Below are 13,094 nucleotides of genomic sequence, written 5' to 3' on the forward strand. Positions count from 1 at the left end.
AAAAAAAAAGGAAAGAAAGCCAGAATCTTAAAGGATATCTTTGTTTTTGTTTTTTTTTCAATCACAAATCTCACAGAAACTCTGACTCATTTTGAGAATGACATCAGAACATCATTCCAGGAACACTGGCTGTCTTTCACACTAATCTCATTGCTCTGCCATGATGTAAGACAGTTTGACCTGTGGAGTTTCTGAATAGCTTGGATGGGCGATTTTTTACTCAATGCCACCGGTCTCTTCAGGCTAAGTTCAGGACCAAGGGCTCCAGCAGGAGGCAGCAGAGAGGGTGTGCTTTGAGGTACAGTGGATGGGGGAGGCCAAGTGAAAAAAAAGAAGCCATCTGACATTCAGTGCCTTCAGGCATGAGACTGGCACTACTCGAGGGTCCTTGTTTAAAAGGGAAAGGTGAAAAAGTTAGTTATACTAATATGATTAAATATGCTAAGGATTATTAACCAGAGGTAGCCTGACAGAGCAGGCCAAATTATACAAACAGAACTCAGTGTGGCACAATCATCCTCAAATCCAGACAGGGGCTGCTTCTTAAGCAAGGAATGCTATAACCATCTATTCCCAAAGTTTGGGCAGGCCTGGCTGATACATCAAAGGGCCAGCAGGTGCAAGAAGCATGCACACATCCCAAGTTTACCCCTGGCAACATTAAGGCAGCGGCCGTAGTAGGTCCTGTCCTGGTGTAAGATGCCTGGCACATGCCTCTTTGCTAAAAGGCAATTCTCACAGTCCTTCAAGATTCCCCATCATGGGCTGATTGTGTCCGCTCCAGATCTGAATGTTGAAGCCCTACCCCCCCCCCCCCCCCCAGCCAAAGTACCTCAGAATGTGTCTATATTTGGAGACAGAACATTTCAAGAGTTAATTAAGTTATAATGAGGCTGTTAGGGTGGAGCCTAAGGCAATCTGATGAGAGTCCTTGTAAGAGGAGGAAATCAGGACACACAGAGATATGAGGAGCATGCACGCACAGATAAAAACGCTCTGTGAGGACACAGTGAGAAGGCAGCCAGATGCAAGCTAAGGAGAGAGGCCTTGGGAGAAACCAAACCTGCCGACCTCTTGATCTTGGACTTCCATCTCCAGGACTATGAGAAAAAGTTCTATTGCTTAAGCCACCCACTCTGTGGTATTTGTTGTGGCAGCTCTAGCAAACCAATGCATTCCCCAACAATTTTTTAAAAGAAAAATCTTCGAGGGGCGCTGGGTGGCTCAGTCTTTTAAGCATCCCACTCTTGATTTCAGCCCAGGTCCTGATCTCAGGGTCATGAGATCGAGCCCCGAGTTGGGCTCTGCACTCAGTGGGGAGTCGGCTTGAGATTCTCTTTCCCTCTGCCCCTCCCCCTGCTCATATACTCTCTCTTTCTCTAAAATAAATAATCTTTAAAAATAAATAAATAAAAGGAAAACCTTCGATAATAAGTGGAATCACAATAGAAAACTACCTGTATATTTTGCTAGTGCAAATCTCAGTATTTTCTTGACTCTAAAGGAAATAATGAATAATTCTGAAAGGGACAAAACTATCAGAGGTTTTATTGTATTTTTTTAAACCCAATTTAAAATTGGGTTTATTTTATTTATTTACACATACATGGCATTTACCAGTCTATAGGCAGTACCTACACACATTCTTAGCCTCCTTTCCTCTTCCTACCTGATTGTTGCACATACTTTGCACTCTCCTGTGCAGACTGTGAGTTTACCTCAGCCAGCAGCCATCTTCTAAAGTTTGTTCTTGGTAGGATTTAATTATGTTGATTTGGGAAGCAAGATTTATTGCTTAATATCTCATCCATTTAAGGAAATCATTTGGCGCTAAATTTCTTATTTTCACCTTTATAATAAAGGTGAGGTTTAAATACTACCTAGAAAGAGCTGTTGTTGTACAGGGCTCTCTCTGCCACAGAGAAACCATAGGAAATCCTCCCAGGCTGCTAAGCATTGAAAATAGGAGCCGTTTATGACTTGGGGTGATTGCCAGCTGAGAGTTGTGGTCCTGTTCACAACTTGGTTCCCACTGAGCTAGAAATCCTGGTTATTGAGGTAAGCCATTCTCTACATCCACTTGCTCTCTATCTTTAAAATGGCCTTGCAATGTTGACCTTAAGGACTAATGCTTCTTTTTGGACTCCTATTTTCCTTGACACATTCTCTACCCTTCTCTGTAATAAGTGATTTAAAAAAAAAAAAGTGCCCATACTTCCCTAGATGGTGCCCTGAGGAACATCTGACCTTCCTCTCTTTGTAGGAGAGATACCAAAGTATATATGTGCATTGGCACATTGGTCATTCATGGACATGTGCAGAATGGAAAACATCTGAATCACCCAATGCACATGTACCCAGCTGAGGCCAAACACGGCAAAGCTCTTTTTGTTTCAGTTCATATACTGTAAACAAGTTCCTTTTCATGGCCATTTTAATGCCCAGGTTGTTTTTTGTTTGTTTTTTTCCCTTTATTGTGTGTGCTTTTTATTGGTGATTTCACTGTTTAAAATGTCCCACAGCACAGTGCTAAAGGACTATCTAGCATTCTTTAACTCAAAAAGACTGTCATGTGCCTTAGAGAGAAAACATATGTATTAGGAAAACTTTTTCTGGCATGAGTTATAGTGTCTTGGCCGTGAGTTCAATGTTAATGTTTAACCATATATCTTAAAAACAATGTCTTTTAACAGTAACACACATAAAACAAGGTCATATATTAATTGGTTCATGAAAATGCTATGAACAGATTCTCAAAGGAATCTCATCCTGTATTTTCCCTAGGAATAAATGGTTCAGTATTCATTCATTTAGTGTTTGCTGCAACTTTACATAATATAACTACCATGAATAATGAGAATAGACCATACTACTATGTCTTCTTTATTTATTTAGATATGAAGAAATGAGATATAGAAATATTAAGTAATGTGTTTGAAGACACCAAGATAGTTATTAGACAAGATGGAATTTCAACTTGCATGTGTCTGATTTAATTCTGTCAAGTCTTAAATTTTAATGTGTGTGTTGCAAATTCAATCTTCTATTGATAGAATGAGTCTCACTATAAATTTTCCCAGGGGTGAAAAAAAGGTAAATGGATGCGTTTTCCTCTCTTTCCCTTTCTCTCTCTAAATTGGATGTTCAGAGTTTTATGTGTGTGTGTGTGTGTGTGTGTGTGTGTGAACAATGTAAATTTCCCCCAAATTACTATGTTATTCATATTCATTTATTAATTACTTCAACAAATATTGGAGTGTCTACTATGCTTCAAGACATAATCATCTCTCAACAAGTTTAAAATTAATTGCTGAAAACAGACCTAGAAACAAATAATTGGAATATTATGAGAGATGTTACAATGTTATGTAAGAAATATGCTAGAAGTAGAGATATTTACAAGGTTTCAAAAGGCCAGACAATTAGGAAAAATTTGAATTCTGCTTGGGATTTGATGAGAAGACTTTTGAGTAGAAGGGATTTTTGAGCTGGATCTGGAAGGAACTTGCATCAGATTGGAAACAGGAAGGATAAACTACATAGAGAACTAATAGAAAGAAACTTATAGAGATATGACAAAGCCCCAGGGTTTGGAAAAGGATGTATCAGAAGGGAAAAGACTTTTGGAATATCTTTTCTACAGTTTCCAAAAATAAAACTATTACTATGCTTTATCATTCCAAGACACACAACTACACTTTATTTTCTCCCCAACTTTAATAGGTTGTAGCTATTCTAGCTCACTTTCATCAATGCATCAAATCAACCTTTTAGTGAATCCAGCATTAGTAGGCATTTTAACTAAAATGCATTGCACATAACTACATTGAAAAGAATGCATTCTTTTTAAACCATTTTGCTTAATCTTTCTTTGTTCACTTCCCAGTTTAAAAAAAAAGAATGAAAAAATCTTAGTGGTACCTATGTAATTATTAATTTTGTTGTTAAGATTCTATGTTAAATCTTGTTTGAGAACGAGGGTGTCCTGGAGGTTGGCTGGGATGCAAAGATGGATCAGGAAAATGTCTTCTTTTTCAAGATTTACTAATGAGTGATAATAATACGAGATATAAAGAGATGCAGGAGAGAAAGTGCTATTAGAATTGAGAGGCCCAGGGTACCAAGAAATTACCTTTGAAGACTGGGAGGGACCAAGCCAGTATAAGAGCACAGAGGAGGCAAAGACCAAGAGCTAAGAACATACAGTGTATTCAAGAAGCAGGAAGTGGTGGGGTGCTTATGTGGTTCAGTGGATTGAGTGTCCAATTCTTGGTTTTGGCTCAGGCCATGATCTCATGGGTTGTGGGATCAAGCCCCATGTCGGGCTCTGTGCTCAGCAGAGAATCTGCTTGAAAGATTCTCTCCCTCTGCCCCTCCCCTTACTCTAAAATAAATAAATTAATTAAAAAAAAGAAAAGAAGCAGTAAGTAATTCATTTGACACAAGTCTGTGAAGAGGAGGACTAACATGCATTTGGCTGTAAAGGTAGGTAACCTACATACTGTGGAGTGTACTAGAAGACAACATAAAGACTTTGGGCTGTCATTCAGGGGGCTTGGAGCTCCAGTGAAGGTTTCTGATCTAAGAAGTGACATAATCAGAGCTGTCCTAAGATAAGTAATAGGACTATGATGTACAAGATGAAAGAGATTTAGGTAAAGATCTGAGGGAGGATTAAAGGAAAGAGGCCATGGAAATAATGTAGGCTGAGGCAATTAAAGGCTAAATTAGGATAACAGCAGTGGGAAAAGAGAGGAAAGAATGGATAGAAAAGATACTGTGTAGGCATAGACTATAAAAAAGGAAAAGAAGGAAAAGTCAAGATAACATTATAATTCCAGCCTAAGGACCCCTAGAGTTCTACAAAGGGAAGTACATTATGCAAGAAAATTTGCAATTCAAGATAAGCTTAGTTTATCCCCATATTAATCCTGACGTGCTAGCCAATCAGAAATGCCCAGAGCCCTTGGAAATAGAGGAATGAATTTTAAGTAAGGTACAGGCAATGTTGAGTAAGGTTACAAACCAGAGTTTATAATCAAGTAAAGATGATAAATATATATAAAATGTTTCTATAAAGTGGTGGAAAGTAGAATAAAAGAGGTGCAAAGTTGTCTGGGATTTCAGAAAAGAGAAAGATCATTTTTAGATGGAGTTTGGGGCTTGCTGGCCTGGCATTCAGAAAGTCTTGCTAGGTCCAGGCTGAAGATTTTGACAGACAGAGATGGAAGAAGGAATTCCAAAAGAGGAGGGCATTCCAGGGGCCTGAAAAGATACCAGTAAAGACAATGAAATAGAAAAAAATCGCTCTTACTTGTGAAGGGATGACTAGGACACCAACATGCTGAGAATTTTGTGTAGTGTGGAGGATTAATAAGAGAGTGGGATGGAAATTTCTGACTATGTCAAAATGACAACAAAATAATCAGCCAAACTGCTCTATTTAAGTCAAACCAGCTAATGTCCTCATGACTAAGCCTTTGGTTAAACTAATTGTTCATTGAGTCAATGCACTCTAATGAGTAACTCAATCAAAATATGTTCCCAGTATAACCTGGTAATCTTAATTTCTTCAGTTTCAGCATCTAAAAATCTTAAAGCTCTACACTCTTGAGGGTTAAAGGAGGTCCTAGAGATTATGTAGTTCATCATTCTACCTGATGTTTCAACTGTGAACATAAGTATCTAAGGTTTTTTTGAAATTACAACTTGTATTTTGCATCAGGGACTTAAGATGTTATTTTTTAATGTAAATTCTAATGGACAGAAGTATTTCAGAACTACGGGGAAAATATCGGCTTGGCTTACTTTATCAAGTTTTTAAAACTGGAAAACCGTTTCATTCTTTGTAAAAAAGAATTCTTGAAATGCTTAAATGACAGTAATCTTCCATCCTACATATTTTTACAATTAAAACTGTATTCTTGGACACCGGTGATATAATATAAAATGCAGCACCAATAATTCTCATTTCAATTACTTTCAGCAGTATATGCATATAATTTAAGTAACATATGTACCTCTATACAAATCAGGGCATCAATATTATTTATGAACGATTCCATGATTTCAAAAAGTCTTCTTTTCCTCTTTCCCTCAATAGCTGATTAAAACAAAACAAAGCAAAACAAAACAAAACAAAACAAAACCCCTCTGCATTCTCCAAGTGAAATGCAAATAAAACTCCCAAATGAAGAGTAGGCTGAAAGAAAACTACCTGATCTGGGAGTTTTGCCAAAACCTTATTTTAATGAACTTTATGGGGAGATACAGGAAGAGCATTATGCTGGAAGTGCAGAAATCAACTCAGCATTCTTGGCAGGAGTACATTTTAGCTTACAGCACAAAAGGAGGTAATCTGAAATGCAAGCAGGAGTTGCATTAAATGTGCTTTGTTTGCCATGCAACAAGCTTTGCTTTAATGGCAAAGGCAATACTGAAATTGGGTGAGTACTTAAACTTTAGTATAGAAATAAACAATGTTGCTCTAGAAGTCTTCCATGACAAGAAAAACATACTGTGAGGAGTTATTGAATTTCTTTTTTTCCTATCCAGAACAATTCTCTATTTGCCCAATATTTTCAGGCAAGGGTTCCACAAAATTAAATATGGCCTTCCCCCTTCTGATAGCAAAACCCCAAAAAAACTTAAACTATATCTTCTTTGCATGTTATAGTTAATGTGCTTTCATTATGCTTAATGTACTTTTAATAGTCTCTTATGGCAAGATGGTGATATTAAATGTGGGAATAAAATATCCATAATACAACCTTGAATTTGCTATAGTGCCTTTTATCTGAGGGCTCAAAACACTTTACACACATTCTCATTCAGTATCTCCTTGAGGTGTGTTATGTGCATTTTATGGTTGAGGACACTGAGGTGTACAATGACTAAGGGAATTGAGGTCATTTCCAGAGCTCACACTAAGCACAACCTGAATATGTCCCTGCAGGAATAAGTGCTCTCTCCCTCCAGGCCAGAATGCCTCCAGATGGCTGCAGCACTGGCTTCTCAGGGCCAAAACCCGAATGCATCTTAACTAGTCTTTTCATTCAAGGGATTATCTCTCTTACCTGGACACCATCAGATGCAGGGATGTAACTTGCCCTTTTAAACGTGTCTGTCACATTTCTGAGAATTTCCACAGACATCAGAAGATCACCTGCATAGAAATTTTTCCTCTGAGTTAAATCCAACAGTGTCTTGGTCACCTGGGACATTCCATCACCTGCCAACATTCGTTGCCCCTTAGCAAGGTGTTCTTTGATCTGTGATGGTCAAAAGAACAGAACAAACATCAGAATCTTCATTACTATTAATCTACATATTTTCATCAAACAAATTTATTTAAAATTGCAGAGTCAACTCTAAAGTAGCATTACAAAACTGTAAATTTTGTGTATCTGACACTCAGATGGATAAACGTCCAGTATGCAAAAACTAATGAGTGTATACACTTTGGCAGCCATGACAGACTTACCTTTTCTAGTACTCAGAACACAAAATTGAACACATTGGGAAAAGTTTGTACTAATTTGGGTTTTTAATTGAATAAAAATAAAAAAATACTTTTGCAGGTGATAAACAAGTGAGATGATTCAGCAAGATGTGATCAGAGACCGGAGATTATAAACATTTCAAAATATCCATTTTTCTAACTTCCAGGAAAGATGGTGGAGTAGGAGGACCCTAAGCTCACCTTATCACTTGAATACAACTAGCTAACACCCACATCAATGTAAAGAGCCAAGAAAATGACCCAAAGACTGGCAGAACAAACTCTCCACAGCTAAATGTAGAGAAGAGGCCACATTAAAGAGGATAGGAAGGGTGGAGATGCAGGTGGGAGGGTGGGGGGAGCTGCAGTCAAAGAAGGGAGGGAGAAACAGACTGTCACACCAGAGAGCACACACAGGGAAGATGAATCCCCATAATATTTGGTTTTGAAAACCAGAGGAGCCAAATTTTGTGAGTTCTTACCATCAGCAGCCTTAAAACCTGGAACTTTAAATAAGCAGGAGAGCCAGGAGGGTGAGAGGAAACTGAGTTCCTGCCCTTAAAGAGATAACTCAACAAACAGCCCCATGGAGATACAGCATAGAAGTAGCAGTCTGAAAAATGCCTGGGATACATGGGAGGGAGAAAAATTTGTATACTAATCTCAGAGCTCGTGCTGGAGGGGTAGGGATAACTGGAAGACTTCTCCAGGAACAAAGGAGCTGAAAGGCTCCATTTCCCTCCCCTGCCCCACCTAAATATACACCTACCTTCAGGAAACAGCTCCAGGACAATACTCATTACCCAACTTGCTAACAGCACACCACAGCCATGCATTCTCCTCCAGCCAGGCCTTCACTCCAGGTCCCCTCCCATAGCAGAACCACAGAAACCTTGCTGACACAAGGCATTCCACCTACACACTTCTGTAGATGCACCCTGTCCAACCCAGCCTGCCTTGGTCCCCAGCAGCTGCAGGTTCCCTCCCACCAGCATGAAACTTGCTGGCACCACATGCCCTGCACCCACATTCTCCTGCAGCTCAGTGCTGCTGCATCTCTGGCAAGTGCTTGGTCTGAATCAACTTAAGCCCAAGGTGGCCCCAGCCTGGCCCACTATCAACACAGGACCAAACCCTGCCCACAACAGGTAAGAGAACCATTGCAGATGATGGGACTGAGGCAAAAGTGGTTCAGCCACAACAGCAGGGCACACACAACACACATAGGAGATGCCCCTGAAGCTCCAGATTCTAGTGAACAGAAGACACTGCACTGCAGGCACTATAGGACCTCTTCTACATAAGGCCACTACTTTCAAGAGGAGAAGTAGTTAACTTTCTAAACACACAGAAACAGACACAGAGAGTTAGACAAAATGAGACAGAGGAATATGTCCCAAAAAAAGCAACAGGACAAAATCAAAGCAAGAGACTTAAATGAAATGGAGATAAGTAATATGCTTATAGAGAATTTAAAGTAATGGTCATAAAGATACTCTTGAGACTTGAGAAAAAGAGTGGCGAATCTTAGTGAGACACATAACAAAGAAATAGAAAACAGAAAAAAGAACCAATTCTTGATGAAGAACTCAGTAAATGAAATAAAAAGATGGAATAAATAGTAGACTAGAGGAAGCAGAAGAATGGATCAGTGACCTGCAGGAGAGAGTAATGGAAAGCAATCAGGCTGAAGAGGAAAGAGAAAAAATTGATAAAAAATGAAAATAGGCTTAGGGATTTCAGCAACATCATCAAACATAATAATGTTCACATTATAGGGATTCCAGGAGGAAAAAAGGGAGAGAAAAAGGGAACAGAAAATTTATTTGAAGAAATAATAGCTGAAAACTTCCCATATCTGGGGAAGGAAACAGAAATCTAGATCCAGGAGGCACAGAGAGCCCCCAACAAAATCAACTCAAGGAAGTCCACACCAAGACACAGTAATTAAAAGGGCAATTTAGAGAGGCAAAAAAGAGGGCAAAAAAGGGCAAAAAAGAGAGAATTTTAAAAGTAGCAAGAGAAAAGAAAAGTTACATACAAGGGAAACACCATTAGGCTATAAGCTGACTTTTCAGCAGAATGTTTGCCAGCCAGAAGGGAATGGAATGATATAATCAGTGCTGAAAGAAAAAACAAAACAAAACAAACAAACAAAAAACAGCAGCCAAGAATACACTATTCAGCAAAGCTATGATTCAGAATAGAAGAAGAGATAAAGAGTTTCCCAGACAAACAAAAGCTAAAGGAATTTATGACCATGAAACCAGCCCTACAAGTAATGTTAAAGGGGACTCTGAGTGAAAAGGAAAGACCATAAGCAAGAATAAGAAAAGTAGGGAACAGAAAAGCAGTAAAAATAAGTATATCTATAAAAACCATTCAAGGGATTCACAAAATAAAAGGATGTAAAGATGATATCATTTACCTAAAATGTGGAAGGGAGAGAAGTAAAGAATGGTTCACTTAAGTTCACTTAATTTAACTTCAGTTCACTTAATAGAGATTGATATATGCAGAAGATGTTATATACAAACCTTACGGTAACCACAAATTAAAAACCAGTAATAGATATACAAAAAAGAAAGAGAGAAAGGAACCCAAGTATATCACTGAAGAAAACCATCAAAGTGTAAAAGAAGAGAGCAAGAGAAGAAAGGAACAGAGAAGAACTAAAACAACAACCATAAAACAAGTAAGAAAAGGGCAATAAGTACATATCTGTCAATAATCACTTTGAATGCAAATGGACTAAACACTCCAATCAAAAGACACAGGGTGATGGAATGGATAAAAAAGCAAGACCCATCTATATGCTGCTGATAAGAGACTCATTTCAGACCTAAACACACATGCAGATTGAATGTGAAGGAATGGAAAAACATTTTTCATGTGAATGGCAGTGAAAAGAAAGCCAGGTAGCAATACTTATATCAGACAAAATAGACTTTAAAACAAAGACTGTAACAAGAGACAAAGAAGAACACTATATAATTATAAAGGGAACAATCCAACAAGAAGATATAACAAATTGTAAATATTGTGCACTCATCATGGGAACACCCAAATACATAAAGCAGCTAAAAACACATAAAGGAAGTAATTGATAGTAATATAATAAAAGTAGGGGACTTTAACACCCTCTTACATCAGTGGGCAGATCATCCAAACAGAAAACCAACAAGCAAACAATGGCTTTGAATCACACATTGGCCTGATCTTTCTAACATATACTCAGAAAATTCCATCCTAAAACAGCAGAATATACATTCTTTTCTAGTACACATGAAACATTCTCCAAAAGAGATCACATATTGGACCACAAAACAAATCTCAACAAATTCAAAAAGATTGAAATTGAAGTCATACCATGTATCTTTTCTGACCGCAACACTATGAAACTAGAAACTAGAAATCAACCACAAGAAAAAATCTGGAAAGAACACAAATACATGGAGGTTAAATAACATGCTACTCAACAATGAATGGGTCAACCAAGAAACCAAAGAGGAAATAAAAAATAGATGGAGACAAATGAAAATGAAAACAAAATGGTCCAAAGTCTTTGGGATACAGCAAAAGCTGTTCTAAAAGGGGACGTTTAGAGCAATACAGGTGTACCTCAAGAAGCAAGAAAAATCTCAAATACACAACCTAATCTTACACCTAAGGGAACTAGAAAAAGAAAAACAAACAGAACCCGGTAAGTTCTGAAATCAATGAAACAGAAACTAAAAAACAAACAAACAAACAAACAAAAAAACCAATAGAACAGATCAATGAAATCAGGAGCTGGTTCTTGAAAAGATCAACAAAACTGATAAACTTTTAGCCAGACTCACAAAAAAAGGCAGGAGGAAGGAGAGGACTTAAATGAACAAAAACAGAAATGAAAGAGAAGACATAAAAAAATGACACCATAGAAATACAAAGGATTATAAAAGAATATTATAAAAACTATATGTCAAAAACCAGACAAGCTAGAAGAAATAGATAAATTAATAGAATAATATAAACTCCCAAAACTGAATCAGAAAGAAATAGAAAATTTGAACAGACCAATTACCAGCAATGAAATTGAAAAAGAAAACAAACAAACAAACAAACAAAAAAACACCTCCCAACGAACAAAAGTCCAGGACCAGATGACTTCACAGGTGAATGCTACCAAGCATTTAAGGAAGAGTTAATACCTATTCTTCTCAAACTATTCCAAAAAATGGAAAAGGAAGGAAAACTTCCAAATTCACTCTATGAGGCCAGGATTAGTCTGATACCAAAACCAAATAAAGACGCTACAAAAAAAGAGAAGTACAGGCGAATATCTCTGATGAACATAGATGCAAAAATCCTCAACAAAACATTAGCTAACCAAATCCAACAATACACTGAAAATAATCAAGTGGGATTTATTCCAGAGATGCATGCATGATTCAATATTCACAAATCAATCAACAAGATACATCACATCAAAAGAGAAAGGATAAAAACCACACGATCATTTCAATGGATGCAGAAAAAGCATTTGACAAAGTATAACATTCAGTCATAATAAAAAACCCTCAACAACACAGGTTGAAGGGAACATACCTCAACATAATAAAGGCCATATTTGAAAAACCCACAGCTAACATCACATTCAATAGTGAAAAATGGAGAGATTTTCCTCTAAGGTCAGGAACAAAACAAGGATGTCCACTCTCACTACTTTTATTCAACGTAATACTGGAAGTCTTAGCCACAGCAATCAGACAACACAAAAGAAAAAAAAAAAAAAAAAGGCATCCAAATTGGTAAGAAAGAAGTAAAACTTTCATTGGGATGCCTGGGTGGCTCAGTCCGTTAAGCGTCTGCCTTCAGCCCAGGTCATGATCCCAGGGTTCTGGGATCGAGTCCCACATCGGGCTCTTTGCTCAGCGAAGAGCCTGCTTCTCCCTCTGCCTGCCTCTCCCTCTGCTTGTGCACTCTCTCTCTCTCCTAAATAATAAATAAAATCTTTAAAAAAAAAAAAAAAAAGAAGTAAAACTTTCACTATTTGTAGATGACATGACATTGTGAATAGAAGACCCTAAAGACTCCACCAAAAAGCTACTAAAACTGATAAATTAATTCAGTGAGGTCATGGGAAATCCACTGAATTTCTATACACTAATAATGTAGTAGTAGAAAGAGAAATTAAGAAAACAATCCTATTTATAATTGCACCCAAAATAACAAAATATCTAGAAATAAACTGAACCAAGGAGGTGAAAGACCTGTACTCTGAAAACCATAAAACGCTGATGAAAGAGATTAAAGATGACACAAATGGAAAGATATTCCATGGTCATGGATTGGAAGAACAAATATTGTTAAAATACCCATACTATCCAAAGCAATCTACAGATTTAATGCAACCCCTATCAACATACCAACAGCATTTTTTCAGAGACTAGAATGAATAATCCTAAAATTTATATGGAACCACATAAGAAAGCCAAAGCAATCTTGAAAAAGAAGAACAAAACCAGAGGTATCACAATTCCAGATTTCAAGATATATTAGAAAGCTATAGTAATCAAAACAGTTTGGTACTGGCACAAAAACAGACACA

The 13,094-nt window shown here is 37.5% G+C and overlaps 1 protein-coding gene across 4 annotated transcripts in view; it reads right to left on the reverse strand.

The window, feature by feature from the left end:
• ADGRB3 (adhesion G protein-coupled receptor B3) overlaps positions 1–13,094 on the reverse strand; it is a 708,772-nt gene that overhangs the window by 351,627 nt on the left and 344,051 nt on the right. For all 4 annotated transcript variants that reach the window (XM_032409546.1, XM_032409548.1, XM_032409550.1 and 1 more), the window contains one exon: positions 7,077–7,271. In XM_032409546.1, coding sequence (XP_032265437.1) covers positions 7,077–7,271 — 195 coding nt within the window. The remainder of the gene's footprint in view (positions 1–7,076; positions 7,272–13,094) is intronic.

Source organism: Phoca vitulina, unplaced genomic scaffold (assembly GCF_004348235.1).
Source record: "Phoca vitulina isolate PV1807 unplaced genomic scaffold, GSC_HSeal_1.0 scaffold11, whole genome shotgun sequence".
NCBI lineage: Eukaryota > Metazoa > Chordata > Mammalia > Carnivora > Phocidae > Phoca > Phoca vitulina.